Here is a 14293-nt window from a genome sequence, read left to right on the forward strand (position 1 = left end):
TTTCTTAGATAGTTGTATAATTGGAGCTGATCTGGGGAAAATTGTTTTGCAACAGTGGATATTGGTCTGGGGGATGTGTGTCTTCAATAAGCTTACCTACACAGGGTCACACAGAAGCAAAGACACTGGTCACATTTCAAGCTTTCCCATTAATTAGAATTATTCAGCACAATGGCAGTATCCTTATTAACTGGGTTTGTACATCCTCAGAATTTATCTTATGAAAAAATATAAAGACGTCTTTAACTTTCCCATTGTGTCTCTGGGCCCCTGCCCGGATGTTCACATTACATCTACTAGAGTAAATTGGCAGTATCAGTCACCCAGTTTGGATGCCAGTCTCTGGCTCACTGTGATGGCTTTTACTTTCGCTCTCCTTGCTCCGTGTTTGTGTCTTTAGCCGGCTGTAGGTGAGAAGTCTGAACCCAGCTCCAGTTTGCTTTCTCACCCCGGCTTTTCTGTCGTGAATGCTGCGCTTTGGCTTCATGTGTGCTACTGTTGCCTTGCAATGTAAAAAGTCTTTTGTCTTTTCTGTCTTTGTCGCTGCCAGCTGCTAATCTGAATGAGGTGGAAAAAGGTTAGTTGCTCTTTTTAAGTCTATTATGGTTTTCACTTTAGCTCTCTGTCATTTAAAACTACTGGATTCCTCAGGTGTTCTGGGTAAAAATGTTGACAAGAGACAAAGTCAGAGAGTGCTGTGTCAAATCATTCATGTAGATCCTTGATGTATGTATAGCTTCATGAAATACACTTGCTCAATTTGAAGAAAGCTGTGGTAGAACCCTGAGTGAGAAAAAATGGGTTTAAAAATAAGAACTTATATTATCTACTTGTTTATATGCTTTTACATTTTTAAAGATCATCATAGGAATATATTGTTTTTATAATGAAAAACTTTATATAATCTTTACATATAAATATGAAAACATTATATCTTTACTCTCATGTTCCGTGGAAAAATCTGAAAATGTGTATAGTAACTGAAACATTTTATACAATATGATTGGTGTTGAGGGTCGGTTTTTAGTGGCTTAGCTGGCATGTGTAAGACCTTGGTTCCAACCCCAGCACTGCAAAAATAGTAAAGGTAAAAATAAATGTTATATGTACATATAACATTTGTTTCTAATATACATAGATATTTGTTTGCAATATACATGTAAATAATGTGCTGATAATAATGTGTTTCCTATACTTATATACATAAACAGTATATTATATATGAAACATCTTACAACATAAGTATTAAAAAGCCTAAGCGATTTATTTATATGGTTACATTGTCGAATTGATGTTACTGAATTTAGTGAATTTGTTGAATTTAATTCTAAGCAGTTTTCTTAAGGCATTAGAAAGTTTATTGCATAGTCACTAACGTCATTGTAATCCACTGGGCTCCTAAACAAAGCCAGAACCAAGAAGGGGACATACTATTGTTAGATCATTAGCCATGCTGAACGCATGTCTTGGAATCTTCACAAACATGTACCTTAAAGACTGAGAGTTTCCCCTAAAAGCATGGCTTCTTAGTCATTCACGTTTCTAAAAGATTTTAAGTCCCAAGTGCAGGAGCCAACAGAATATGCTAATCTCGATGGGTCCTGATACACAAGAAACACTTCCAGTATTATAAGGATAATGCAAGGGTATGTGGAGAATCTCCGTCTCATCTGGTGTTGAGCACTTCCTTTCCTGTTGCTGCACTCAAGTGATTTACTGTGCACGTTTACTGATAGTGTGTGCAGAGTGAAGCTGGAAAAACAAACATGTAAAAATCCTCTCACGGTTTAGACTAAAATGTGATTTGCTATTATGTCTGCTAATGTATCCAGTACTTGCTTGCTTTAGTATCATCTTTCCATTTTATAAGTACAAAAGCAATTGATGTTGTGCCTAAGACCAACTGTACCTCCAGATCCCAGCCAAATTTACTCTATCACAGGATATATACACTTAATTAGCAATGTGTATACATTCTCAAAAACAAGCTTGTTTTAAATCACCACGTGGTTTTATGTAGAGACTACATTTTGCACTTATGTTTATAAAAAACTCTGTTATTGCAAAGAATTTCCTGTTGACTTAATTTTCTTTTCAAAACAAAGCTTTGTGGTTGGTTGAAATGGCAGCAATTTGTATGTCTATGTATATGGACAGTAAAATGCTGAGGTATAACATTATAAATCAGTAATTCTTTATGATACAGGTGCTTACTCAAGAGTATACACCTTGTAAGTATAATGTCTACCTGAGTAAATTGGCAGTATCAGTCACCCATACAGCATACATTGTAACAGTACCTTTCGCTAGAACCAGTACCCTTTGAAACTACTTCCAGTCTTGATTGCATCTCACATCACATATTATTGCTAATTGTTTATGCAAAACAAGCTTTCCATGCTGTTCCAGCTGATTGCTAGAGACAATCATCCTTGTGGACTTTTGAAACAATTAGTTATGGTCCCAAAACTCAAGCAGATAAGGGCAATTTATTTTATTAGTTGCAAATTAGAGAAAGGTCCTAATCAGTACCTAAACAATTAACAATTCTGAGAATGAGGCTACACTTTGCCCCAGAACACTTGATATTGGTATATGGGGGCTGAAAATGCTTAGTCCTTAATCTTCATACCCTGGAACCAACATCTATAATAGGTCCTCTATGCTTTACATCTTTTCTGTAAAGCAGGAATAATGACCCCTGTTCTCAATGTAGATGTTTGAGAAAACAACCATAAAAAGAATCTGTAGGAAAGCCTTGAGATTGGAATTTTTTATAATTTGGAAATATTGGGGAGCGGCCTGCTGTGATAGGTTTCACATTATTTAGGTTAACTGATGCCATTCCTTCAGGTGAAAGAGTGGGAACTTGATAGCTCTCCCTGGAAAGTGTAGAGTACATAAAATCTTTCTATTCTTTCACTACATTTATTTTATTTTGTAAGATTTACTTTTTATGCTCATATAAATAAAAAGACTATATTTAGGGATAGGTGGTCATTTCTCTTAGCTCTTCCATATTGACACCTATAGAAGGACATATTGTATTGGACATTTAGTTGACATGTGTTGAAAGCTGAAGAACTCTTGGCAGTATTTTTGGGCTCTGTGATCATTTTCAGAATTTGTGATATCTTCATAATAAGGACTCTCATTGTTACTTTTGTACTGAAATCTACAAAGTCTGCATTTCAAGGTCAATATTGCTATAGACATAGCTGAGGTCTTCCAATAAGGAAAGCTAATGTTGTAGTCTCCTTTAGCCACGTGAACTGGAGAAAGTGCTTTGGCAGTCTTGCAAGGTGGTGTGGTTTCTATTCATATTCAAACCTTTCAGAGCTTTCTCAAATGCATTTGAATCTCAGAAAACCTTTCAGAGAAACTGTTTCCTCTCATCCATTCACAGGCAGTGCCCCCTGAGTTCAGAACAACAGTTTAACTTAACCAGTCTTATTCCATCTCATTTGGATTTATTTACTTTGAAAAGGGAGTCAGGTTTTTTTGTTTTGTTTTGTTTTGGCGGGGGGGGGGGGGGGACTTGCAGTAGCTATTGAAATTAGCTAAATTCTTTAGCCATAGAAATCTAGGAAGGAAGTACTGAAAGGCACCTCTTATCTAGAGTTGTTTACTTGGAGAGGAAAGTGTTTCCCATCTAAAAGTGCATAAGATGTTTGCTGAGAAAATATCTCAGCAAAGCAGGACACTGCTAAATGATGAAAGTGATACCAAACCTACCAAGTACTTTCATGTTTGCCCAGCCAATGCTAGCTGTGTTTCTCAACTGCAGGTTCAAATTAGGTCGTAGACATAGCTGGTAGAAAGACATTGCTTCTCATATCTCACATAGATTCACAACTAAACCTAAAGGTATTTCTAGAGGCAAACTTTGTCACTATGAACACTGGTCACACTGTGATGGAATCAAACATGATTGAAGAGGCATTGATACTTCCATTTAGAAAACAGAAATTCGCAAACAAAAATGTATTTGTTTGTGTGTTCCATCCTATGCAACATGTAGGAATCTGCCTGCCTAGCATGTTCTCTTAAGCCTTTCTATGCTGAACTCACAGGGTGTGCCTATAGCACGACCCCCATCATGCGCAAACTACATTTGCTTCACATTTCACGGAGAAGACAGCTGATAGTAGCTCATGGATCTTCAAGATGTCACAGTCTTCTTCACCACTCCCCTAGACTCCTATATTAAACAGCTGAACTTCATTAAATTTAGAAAATGAAGGCCGTCTGGATAGTTCACAGTCATATATGGAAGTTCACCTAGTTATTTCTAAGTGAGAAGGCAAGGTTTGGAATGGTGGGCCCCCAAAAGCAGTGGATTGTTGAAGGGAGTCCTCAGTAACTTGTTTGTACATCACCCCTGATGGGCAAAAGTAGGGTCACTCATTGCTCTCATCACTACTCAGCATACTAACGATCTCCATGGGAGACTTAACATGTACTGACTTGGCTAATATGATCTGATGTCTAAAACTACAGTTTTTAATGCTGTGTGTATGATGAGTCGGACTTAGACCGACACATAAGAAGAAAACCTAAGTACAGTCTGTCCTTCATAGCTACAAATTGCTTACCTTAACATACAACTGACGGGTATCAGGAATATATCAGGAAAATCATTGCTTGAATAAACACACCTATGCGGTTTTTGTTGTTTATATCCTCTACAGCATAGTAAGGATTTGCTTTTACATAATGTTAGGGAGATTACATAATCAAGAGCTAGTTTAGAGTGTGTGGGACATGTTTCAGTGACTAAAAGTGCTGACTGTGCTTCCAGAGGACCTGGGATCAGTGCCCATCACCCATATCATGTGGCTCACCATCACCTGAAGTCGGATCCAAGAAATTCAGTGCCCGCTTCAGGTCTCAAAGGCCCTGCACTCACAACCACAAACCATACAGATGTGCATATGCATGCATGGATAGGCATGAGTGTGTACACACACACTTATTTAAAAATAATAAAATAAATCTTCATACTTTACAAGGAGGTATGCCTAGGTCATAAGCCATCACTAGTCCCTTTTACATATGGGGTTGAAGATAAACAGTAGCTACTGGAACCATCCCTGAGGGGTTCCAAGGCTGACTGCTTTCCTCAAGTGAGAACTGATGGGGCACCTATAATATATTTGAAATTCTGCTTTTAGTTTTAAAACTTGGCAAAGGGGCCTCTGAAAGACTCTGCCCAGCAGTGTATCAAAGCAGATGCTGAGACTCATAACCAAACTTTGAGCACAGTGCAGGGAATCATATGAAAGAAGAGGGAGTTAGTATGACCTGAGGACGACAGGGGCTCCACAAGGACCAAATATTTCTAGGCACAGGGGTCTTTTCTGAAATGGTTTCTCCAACCAAGGACCATGCATGGATATAATCTAGAACCCCTGCTCAGATGTGGCAGCTCAGTATCCATGTGGGTTTCCTAGTAAGGGGAACAGGGACTGTCTCTGACATGAACTCAATAGCTGGCTCTTTGACCTCTCCCCCACCCCCATCGAAGGGAGGAGCAGCCTTACTAGGCCACAGAGGAGAACATTGCAGCCAGTCCTGAAGAGACCTGATAAGCTAGGGTCAGATGGAAGGGGAGGGGGACCTCCCTATCAGTGGACTTAGAGAGGGGTAGGGAGGAGTTGAAGGAGGGAGGGTGGTATTGAGAGGGAATGAGGGAGGGGGCTACAGCTAGGAGACAAAGTAAATAAACTGTAAGTAATATAAAAGAACAAAAATTTAATTAAAAATATCTTGGCAAAGGAAACACTCAGGTCTGTTCGTCTTAACCGTTCTCAAACATGCCATTTGTGAGTTAACATGCACAGACCTTCTGTCACTGGGCTAACCTTGAATTTCTACAGTTGTCATTTTTTTTTCTGAGAAGTAAATTGTAAAATTATAAAATTTTAAAGATGACTGATGTAGGATAATGTTCAAGACATGTGTACCTCAGAACTCAGTCTCCAGCTGTTTCATTCTCCTTTAGGTCACCTGTGCCTTCTATGCCTTCCTTAACATTTAAAATATATTTTCTCATAAGCAGCCAGTAAGCAAGTACAAATCTTCCACATATTTTTTTTTCCACTGACTACATGATTGATGGGAATGTGTATTTCCAAAAGTGTACCTAAAGGAACCCCATGCCCTCACGTGGTATATTTTAAAGAATAAAATTCCATGTATTTTATAAGCATGGTTGCTTATTTTAACACCTTCCTTTAGTGATGTAATGAAAATATATTAAAATTAGCACAATCTCTCCAGGCTTTTCTTACACAAAGCTGAAAACACAGTGTTTCAAATAATTATGTCTTTCACTTTGCACAAGTGTGTGTCCTGGGGATTCTGTTAGGAATCCAAACAGACTTCCTCCCTTGTTACAATTGTATTTACAAATGTTATAACTGATGAAGTTTGATGTTAGAATTTCAACCCAGTTATTTAGATCTCTGTCCTGTATTACCTCTCCTTTATATCAGTAGTAATAATACCACTCATTCAGCCACAAAAAAAAAAAAAAAATCTACTCTGATCAGATTTAATAATAGCCTCTATTATCATCCTCTCATTCCCTCACATGTATTCGTGTATCCACAATTCTCAGAATGTATTCACAGGCTATATGCTTTTAAGCAAAAGGAGAAATAAATTAGCTGACATAACAGAAGTTTGCCAACGTGGGCACTAACAGTTGATTATCCAACAACACCAGGTAATAGTTTTTTCATTCCCTCTTGTTGGAGACATTTCTCAATGGAATTCATAGTTCTGTATATTGGAAATTTTGAATAGGCTGTCACTCAGCTACCAATTAAGTACTCTTCTCTATTGCCCCATTTTGTGTAAATAAATTAATAGTCGGAATAGTGAATTTGAGTTACAAAATTCCGGACATAGTGATCCTGGCACAAAATGACCAAATTATTTTCTGGAAATTAGTCCATTGTCTTTAGCACACCTTTTGAAATGTTTCTTTTCTTTGTTTTACTTCTGCTAATAAAATTAAGTTACATATGCTTTTGCTGATTTTGTCCTCCTATGGAACCCTGCTATCCCTGGCTCACTCTGTACCCTCTTATCATGAATCTCTTACATTATTCCTAGGCACTGATGACATCTTCAATCTCTCTCATTCAGAAAACCCAGTCTGTTTTTTCTCATAACATTTTCCTTTGAGAGCACTAGGAACCTTTCTTGCTTAGCATTCAAACCAGAGGCATTGTTAAATGTGGTTATAATATAGTGGAATCAATAACTTTTCTCTTTCCCCTCTCCCTCAAGGACAAATTCCATAAGAATTGGAACAAATTTTCATTGTTATCACCATCATACCCCAACCATGTTCATGGGATTCCATACATAGTCTACATTAAAAATACAGGGTGAAACAGATAAGTACAGTCTTCACCCATCAACAAGCAAACTTCTCTTTACAACAGATAAAGACCATTATAAGAAACCACAATCAATCTAAACTCAGAGTTGTGGAACCCTGTCCCAACAGAAATATCTACAAAAAACACCCACACTTAAAGCTTAGGGAACTTTGTAGAAGAGAGGCAAAAAGATTATGAGAGCATAGGATCAGGGAGTTTGAGGCGAGACTGTGTCTTCTACTAATGTAAAAAGCTTAACTCATTAAGTCTCACCAACATCTTAAACATGAGAATAACAAGGACTATGGCAATATGCATACAAAAGCGAGTGAAGAAAAGTCCAGGAGGCCTCAACCCTAATCAAAGTACTGCAGGAAACCAAGAAATGCTAGTAGGAAGACAGTCTTTCCCATGGAAGAGAGATTATCCAATACCAAATGGTCAGCCTTGAAAACAAACATATAAATTAACATTATACAGACTGAACATATAGTTAAAAATATACATTTATATGCATATACATATATGATTGTAAAACTAATTAATGAAAAAAAGGGGCCATGAATTACAAAAGAGCAAGAAGGGGAATATGGGATAGTTTAAAAGGAGAAAACGGAAAGGGAAAATATTGTAATTATATTGTAATCTCAAAAATGAAAGAAAACATTTTTGAAAAATAGAGGAAGAAAGATGATAAGTTTATGTGTCTTAGCAACTCTGTTTTGAGACTAAAGCATCTTTAGAAAATCTAAAGGCAGCAGTCGGTCTCTCTGTGCAAAGGCTGAATCTGATAGGAAATTCTTGTTGCCCTGAATTTCCATAAAAAGCAAATATTATTTATTAAATAAAGCTCATTTAATAAAAACGGGGTAATGTTAAAACTTATGTATTTATTAAGAATTATTACAAACACAACTGGCAGAATGTGGTATAAATATTAAGACTACTTCAATAAGTTACAGTAAGAAATTTGAATAAGAAGATATGATGTGAGGAGAGAATTAATAAGATTACAAACAAAAGATCCCCATTGTGTTTTAAAAAGCAGTAGTAATATCAGTTGAGCATATATATCTAAAATAAAGCAGGAGTCACGGCCCACTCAACGTACTGTTTCCCAGAAAAGCCTTCATTGTGCCTTGACACTTCTTTCTCTCCTTTGCTTTATTGGTACTTCAGGGGCTCTGGGCTCACGCTGACATTTTTCCCCCAACTGAAGGAAATAATGTTGTATTGTACAGCTCAGTGAGTGTTCTCTGTTACTTTCCTATCTACATTATCCATCTCTTTAGAAGTTTTCTTTTATAAAAAGGCTATTTTAGAGACACTTAAACTTTACATCTTCAATTCTAAAACCTCTTTTATCAATGAAGAACAGAGTCCCAGAGCAATAAAACCATCTCTTTTCAAACAGACAATTGTTTCATATTTCATATAGTTACAGAAGACTTCCAGGAAGTAACACACACACACACACACACACACACACACACACACACACACACACGCTTTTTTCACCAATGGGGATAAATTCTTCCCCAAAATCTCTTTATGCTAGATCATTCTTCACTCCAAATGAAGCATTATAAACTCTGAGGATCCAGATTTTACTGCTCCACCTAGGAAGTAACCATCACATTTTATATCCAAACGGACATTTGGCAAGTATAGTGGAGTAGTAGTCTGTAATTATCTTGAAACAGCAGATGTAAATTAGGACTGTCCTGAGTGAGCCAAAATCAATGGTCATATTAACATTGTATCAAAAATATGCAGGGAAAATATTTTCATGGAGTTTAGTAACCAATGATTTACAGCTATTTCTCAAGGATGGGGCTTTATGGAATCATACTATCTTAGGTTCATTCTTCCCTTGCTCCCTCATACCACATATGGTATGACATGATATAGAATTTCTTCATTATAACTATTTTTTTTTTTTTTACAAATCAGACATACACAGAGAAGGTGATCAAAGAACCAGGCATGGCTTCATAACACAAATAATAATAATACCTCTATTTAGGACATTATTACATGGTATGTTGTCTTTGGAAAGTTCTGGCATGGACAGATGTTGTTTGCAAACTTTCTTAGGACTACATACAGCAGATCATTCATCAGTCTTTGTTCTCCTGAGCAACGACCATAGCATCACTCATCATAGTTCAGTCCTTCCTCTCCAGTTCACAAAAGCCACACAATCTGTTAACCCATTCCCTGTTGAAAACTCTCACATGGTGAAAAGTAATTTGCTCATCTAATCAAAGGTGAAATTTCAAATACTGGGAGATCACTGTGTCCCACGCTATTACTTTATTATTGGGCCTTTTAGGAACTCAAAGTAGAAAGCAAGATTCACAAACTTAAAGTTTGTTTGGGTTGCTGTGTCTTGACAATTAGATGGTTATAGCCACTAAACTACAACTCAAGCATATTGCCCTAACCCAAATGGACTAACACGTTTTCTCATGTCAGGTTAGAAATATCAGCTGGGTGCTTTCTCTGCCTCTCTGAACTAGCAGGTTTTCACACCCCATTCTCAAATGTAAGGACATGCTGATTGGTCGGTAGATTACAATCCAAACTATATCATCTTGAAAATGATGCTCTCAAGAAGATGGGCAGCCATGGCTATTAGTTCAGGTTCATGACCATTAAAAGACAAAATTCCACATCCTTATTTTCTGTTGTTTTCCTTCTGAGAACAACTCTGGAAACATATACTTAAAACCTAAATGAGACAACTTTCATATGTCAGGAGGGCCGAGTAACTTTTCAACACTAAACCAAGTCTGGTTTTACTCCGGCTGGAGCACTTGTCCGTGTTCTTCCACAGAAAGGCACGCTGTTCTCGTCCAGTGTCTGCTTGATGGTGTGATGTGCGTGTTTAGTGCAGCACCTGTCGAGAGGATTCATTTTATTTCTCGTCCCAGACTCAACTCCTAAGACTCACACTGCAAGATGGCATTTGTACTTTAAATTTTTCTCTTCTCCTAAATGTAGCAGAATTAAATACAATTAGGTAATAAAAGAAATCGCCTACGAAGGGCATTTATTTTAATATCCAGTCTGGGAAATTTTGATGTACAAACTTAAAAGCCTACCTTCAGTATTAATGGCGATTTAGTTATTACATAGAAAATTAAGAATAAAATATGTAAAGATTAAAAAACTAACCTAACCTGACTATATCTAGGCAAGGTGGAACTCTTATATCGACTGTTGCTTGTTAAGCAGATGGTATTTGAATGTAGCACCTTATATATCACAGCCTAGGAAGGGGTGAAAGCAATGACACCAGGAATTGTGCCCAGTGTGATCAGGCAGTGAAGGAATAAAATGAATAAACAACAATAATAAAAAGAATACATCTACAACAGCGCAACTCCACGGTCTCACCACGTAGTCATTTCACAGGCACAAGTATGAATGAGGAAATTCACCGCTTAAATGTAAGAGGAGCTTGTTAAAGCAAAAGAAAAGTGTTAGCTCAAGCACAGAGAATTAATTTGTAGACTGACAGATAGACTACACTGACAAGAGTCTGGGTAGATGGAGCTTGAAAGGTGAGTTAGCGGTAGTCACAAACAGCAGGTGTCATTTCTCAGTGACAAAATGAACTACTTTATATTTGAAGTAATCAGCCAATCTTATATCAGAGTCATGACTTTAGCCATGTAACAGCCCCCTTATATCAGTCATATGTTTAGCCATGTAACGCTCCCCCCCATACACACATTTCATGTACAACTTTTATAATGACTAACACTACTTTTTTGCTGTTCATGTAATGATAAATGCATGCATGACTTTAGGAAGCTGTTATAATTTAAGTTGGAGTGCTTACTCTAAAATAATTCACAAAAGAAATTAGCAATCTGTTCAGCCAACATTTCCTGAGGCATTTCTTTTGCCTCTTGCCTACACATATGGAATCCAGGGAGAAATTCCTCACTAAGAAGGAAAGTTCACTTCTACGTTTTATGTGTTTTCACTGACAGCTGAGACCCGGTCTGTGCATTCTTTTTCAAGCTCAGCATCTTCTCTGCGTGGACTCTGGGAACCACTTGAAGGCAGATCTGCTGACATTATCTCAGTAGCCACAGCATCTATCACAGTGCCATCGTCTTGATGATCTATGGCTTACCCTGGATTCATTGGCTTGGCCAGGGTTAAAGTGAACAACAAAGAAAAACCTTGCCCTTCCTTAATACTTATAAAGCAAATACATATTTGGGGATTACTAAAAAGTGCATAAAAAGTTAATGCTTTTATTTATCTCAAATGGCCGCTCTTTATGATCACATTTCACAGACTCTTCAATATAGACTATTATAAACTGCCTGGCTCCCCCAGATGATTTTTACATTCCTTTATGTTGGATATAATGAATCAGTTCAACAAAGTTTCTTAAGCAGTAGTCCTTGAAATCACAAACATTAAATAAACTATTTCAGAAGTACATAGCCATGCACATATGTGGTTAAACTCATTTGTCATGGGTTTAGAGACACAGAAATTCTCATGGAAAAAATGACTGATACCTGGCTGAATGGATTTGAAAGAGTAATGGCACAAATCACTGGTAGAATTTTTCTTAAAAATTATCAGAAACACAGTCCTATAAAGAGTACCTACTACCTGGTTATGTTTGTAATTTTTTTCATTCATAAAATTACAATTGTTAGAGAGTGCTGAGAATCCAGTTGGTTATATTCTCACTTTTCATTCATTGATAAAATTTACGCTTATTAACCTAATAGTCCTGGAGTAACTGCTCTTCTCTCTCTCCCTCTCCCTTTTTCTTTATATCACAGTAGGGTGGTTAATAAGTATTTCATGGGTCTTTTAGAGAGAAACAATGTTTTTCAACTAGATTTATAAGACATTAGAGAAATGAAAATTAGTTTTTTCAAACCTAAAAGTACAAAATAATCAGCCAAGCTAAAGGAAAAAAAATACGAAATTATTCTGTTTCAAATCATCCAGTTTATATTAAGATCAAAATAAGTACAACTATCTCATTATCTTGTCAAAATGATAGTCACCCGGGAATAGTAGGGACCACCCAGAACTGTGGTGAGGCAGGCTATAGGCACAGGGATAGATGTGTTTCTGGGTATTAGATCCAGGTCACTTTGAATGGATTACTTTTGAATAGTTTCATAATGCTCATTTATTTGTTGTTTATATGTTACACCTCAATTTAAAAACAATGTATGATTAAATGTAAAAAAATAGGGAGGGAAGAATGAAAAACACTCAAATGTCCTTTCCTAATCCAATAAATTTTAAAGTGTCTTGCATAAGCCACATACCACTTTATCTGTGTTGGCTTTGAACCTGTTAGCAGTCTCAAAGCTAGTACTGAACTTGGGCATGTGATCTTCTGGCCCTGTGTCCTAAGAAGGAGGTCCCTGTTTTTCTTGGTTTTCAACCATGAGCTATCATGCAGCCTGTTTGAAGCATGCGCTCCTTCAGAGGAGAACTAACACTGCTTGTCCTATTGCAGGTGAACTGTGTGAGGAAAAGCTGGACTTCTGTGCCCAGGAGCTGAATCCCTGCCAGCATGACTCCAAGTGCATCCTCACACCAAAGGGATTCAAGTAAGTCCAAAGCCACTTGGGACTCACATTGAAGTTGGGGCTTGGGTTGGGGGTTTCTTTGAGGAGCCTGTCTCCTCCACCATCCCTAGCTTCACATTTTTTTTGCCAAAGATTAAAGAATGGATCGCATATACGCTAGTGCTTGATACAGTTTTGCAAATATTCCTATGCAGCATGGGCCTTTATTAATACAATGAAAAAATAAAACAGGGAATCCTTTTGTTCAGCACAATGGCTAGGAAGTACTCTATGCAATGGAGCATCCTTTGAATCAGCTCCCTTAAGTTTATTGAACGACCAATTCAATTAAATTCCTAACATGCACCAGGTAAGCTCATTTTAAAACAGAGAACTTGGCTTTAAAGTAACTGAAAATTCCATGATCTAAAACAGTCTCCTGCTTGTGTAGGCTGGGAATAACACTGTGATACTGTGGCCAGACTTCTCTGGACAGTCCTGGTTTGTGTCTGTTTTCTTTCTGTAATTATTGAAAAGAACCATTACTAACCTGTTCTTGGTATCTAGTACATCCCATTCACACTGCAAGGGAGCTAAAAAAAACTTATCAAAATAATTTCTATCCCCCCTAGCATTTCGGTATGCTTGCGTACCAAGTTAGATGATACCTTTGCAAAACCTTAGTGATCTAACAGCAGTTTTAGAGCTGGCAGTAACTTAACCATCATCTCGCCTAAATTCTTCATTTCAAACACAAGAAAAGTTTAGCCCAGAGAAGTCTGGTAGCTATGCAAAGGCTGCAAGTTAAGGTACCTGTAGACCTGGAACAAGACTTGATACTTTGTAGTTATGTGGTTCATGGAAGCCATATCCCTACCAACAGGTTTTCTCATTTAGTAATACCACAGTTGGCTAGGAATCAAGGTTAGTTTCGATTTTAGGGGATGACACAACTGTATTCAGGAGTGAAGCTGTGCTTCTATAGACAACTTTCAAAGACATCCTCTACCCCATCAGCTGATGATTAAGTCCCATCTACAGTCACCGGAGCATGTGATGACATCACGTTGGGTTTCTGTAGCATTATGGACCTCTACATATAATTTTCTCTTGGAATGACCAGATTCCCAATAGTTGTACAACTCAAAATTTAAATTCACTCATGTCCAGGAGATATCTTGCCAGCAAATGTAATTTGAATTGTAAATCTAAGAGTTTGACTTAAAAAAAAATGCCAAGTATTCAACCCAAAGTCTTACATTTGCTAGGCAAAGTTCCTCCCACTCATCTGTATCTCCAGTCTGTTGCTACTTTTAATTATATTTTGAGAGT

The 14293-nt window shown here is 37.3% G+C and overlaps 1 protein-coding gene across 1 annotated transcript in view; it reads left to right on the forward strand.

The window, feature by feature from the left end:
* Nucleotides 1-14293, forward strand: part of Slit2 (slit guidance ligand 2) — a 104623-nt gene that overhangs the window by 58451 nt on the left and 31879 nt on the right. The window contains exon 22 of the mRNA XM_055624092.1: nt 12910-13003. Coding sequence (XP_055480067.1) covers nt 12910-13003 — 94 coding nt within the window. The remainder of the gene's footprint in view (nt 1-12909; nt 13004-14293) is intronic.

The sequence above is a fragment of the Psammomys obesus genome, unplaced genomic scaffold (assembly GCF_907164565.1).
Source record: "Psammomys obesus unplaced genomic scaffold, mPsaObe1.curated_primary_1811, whole genome shotgun sequence".
NCBI lineage: Eukaryota > Metazoa > Chordata > Mammalia > Rodentia > Muridae > Psammomys > Psammomys obesus.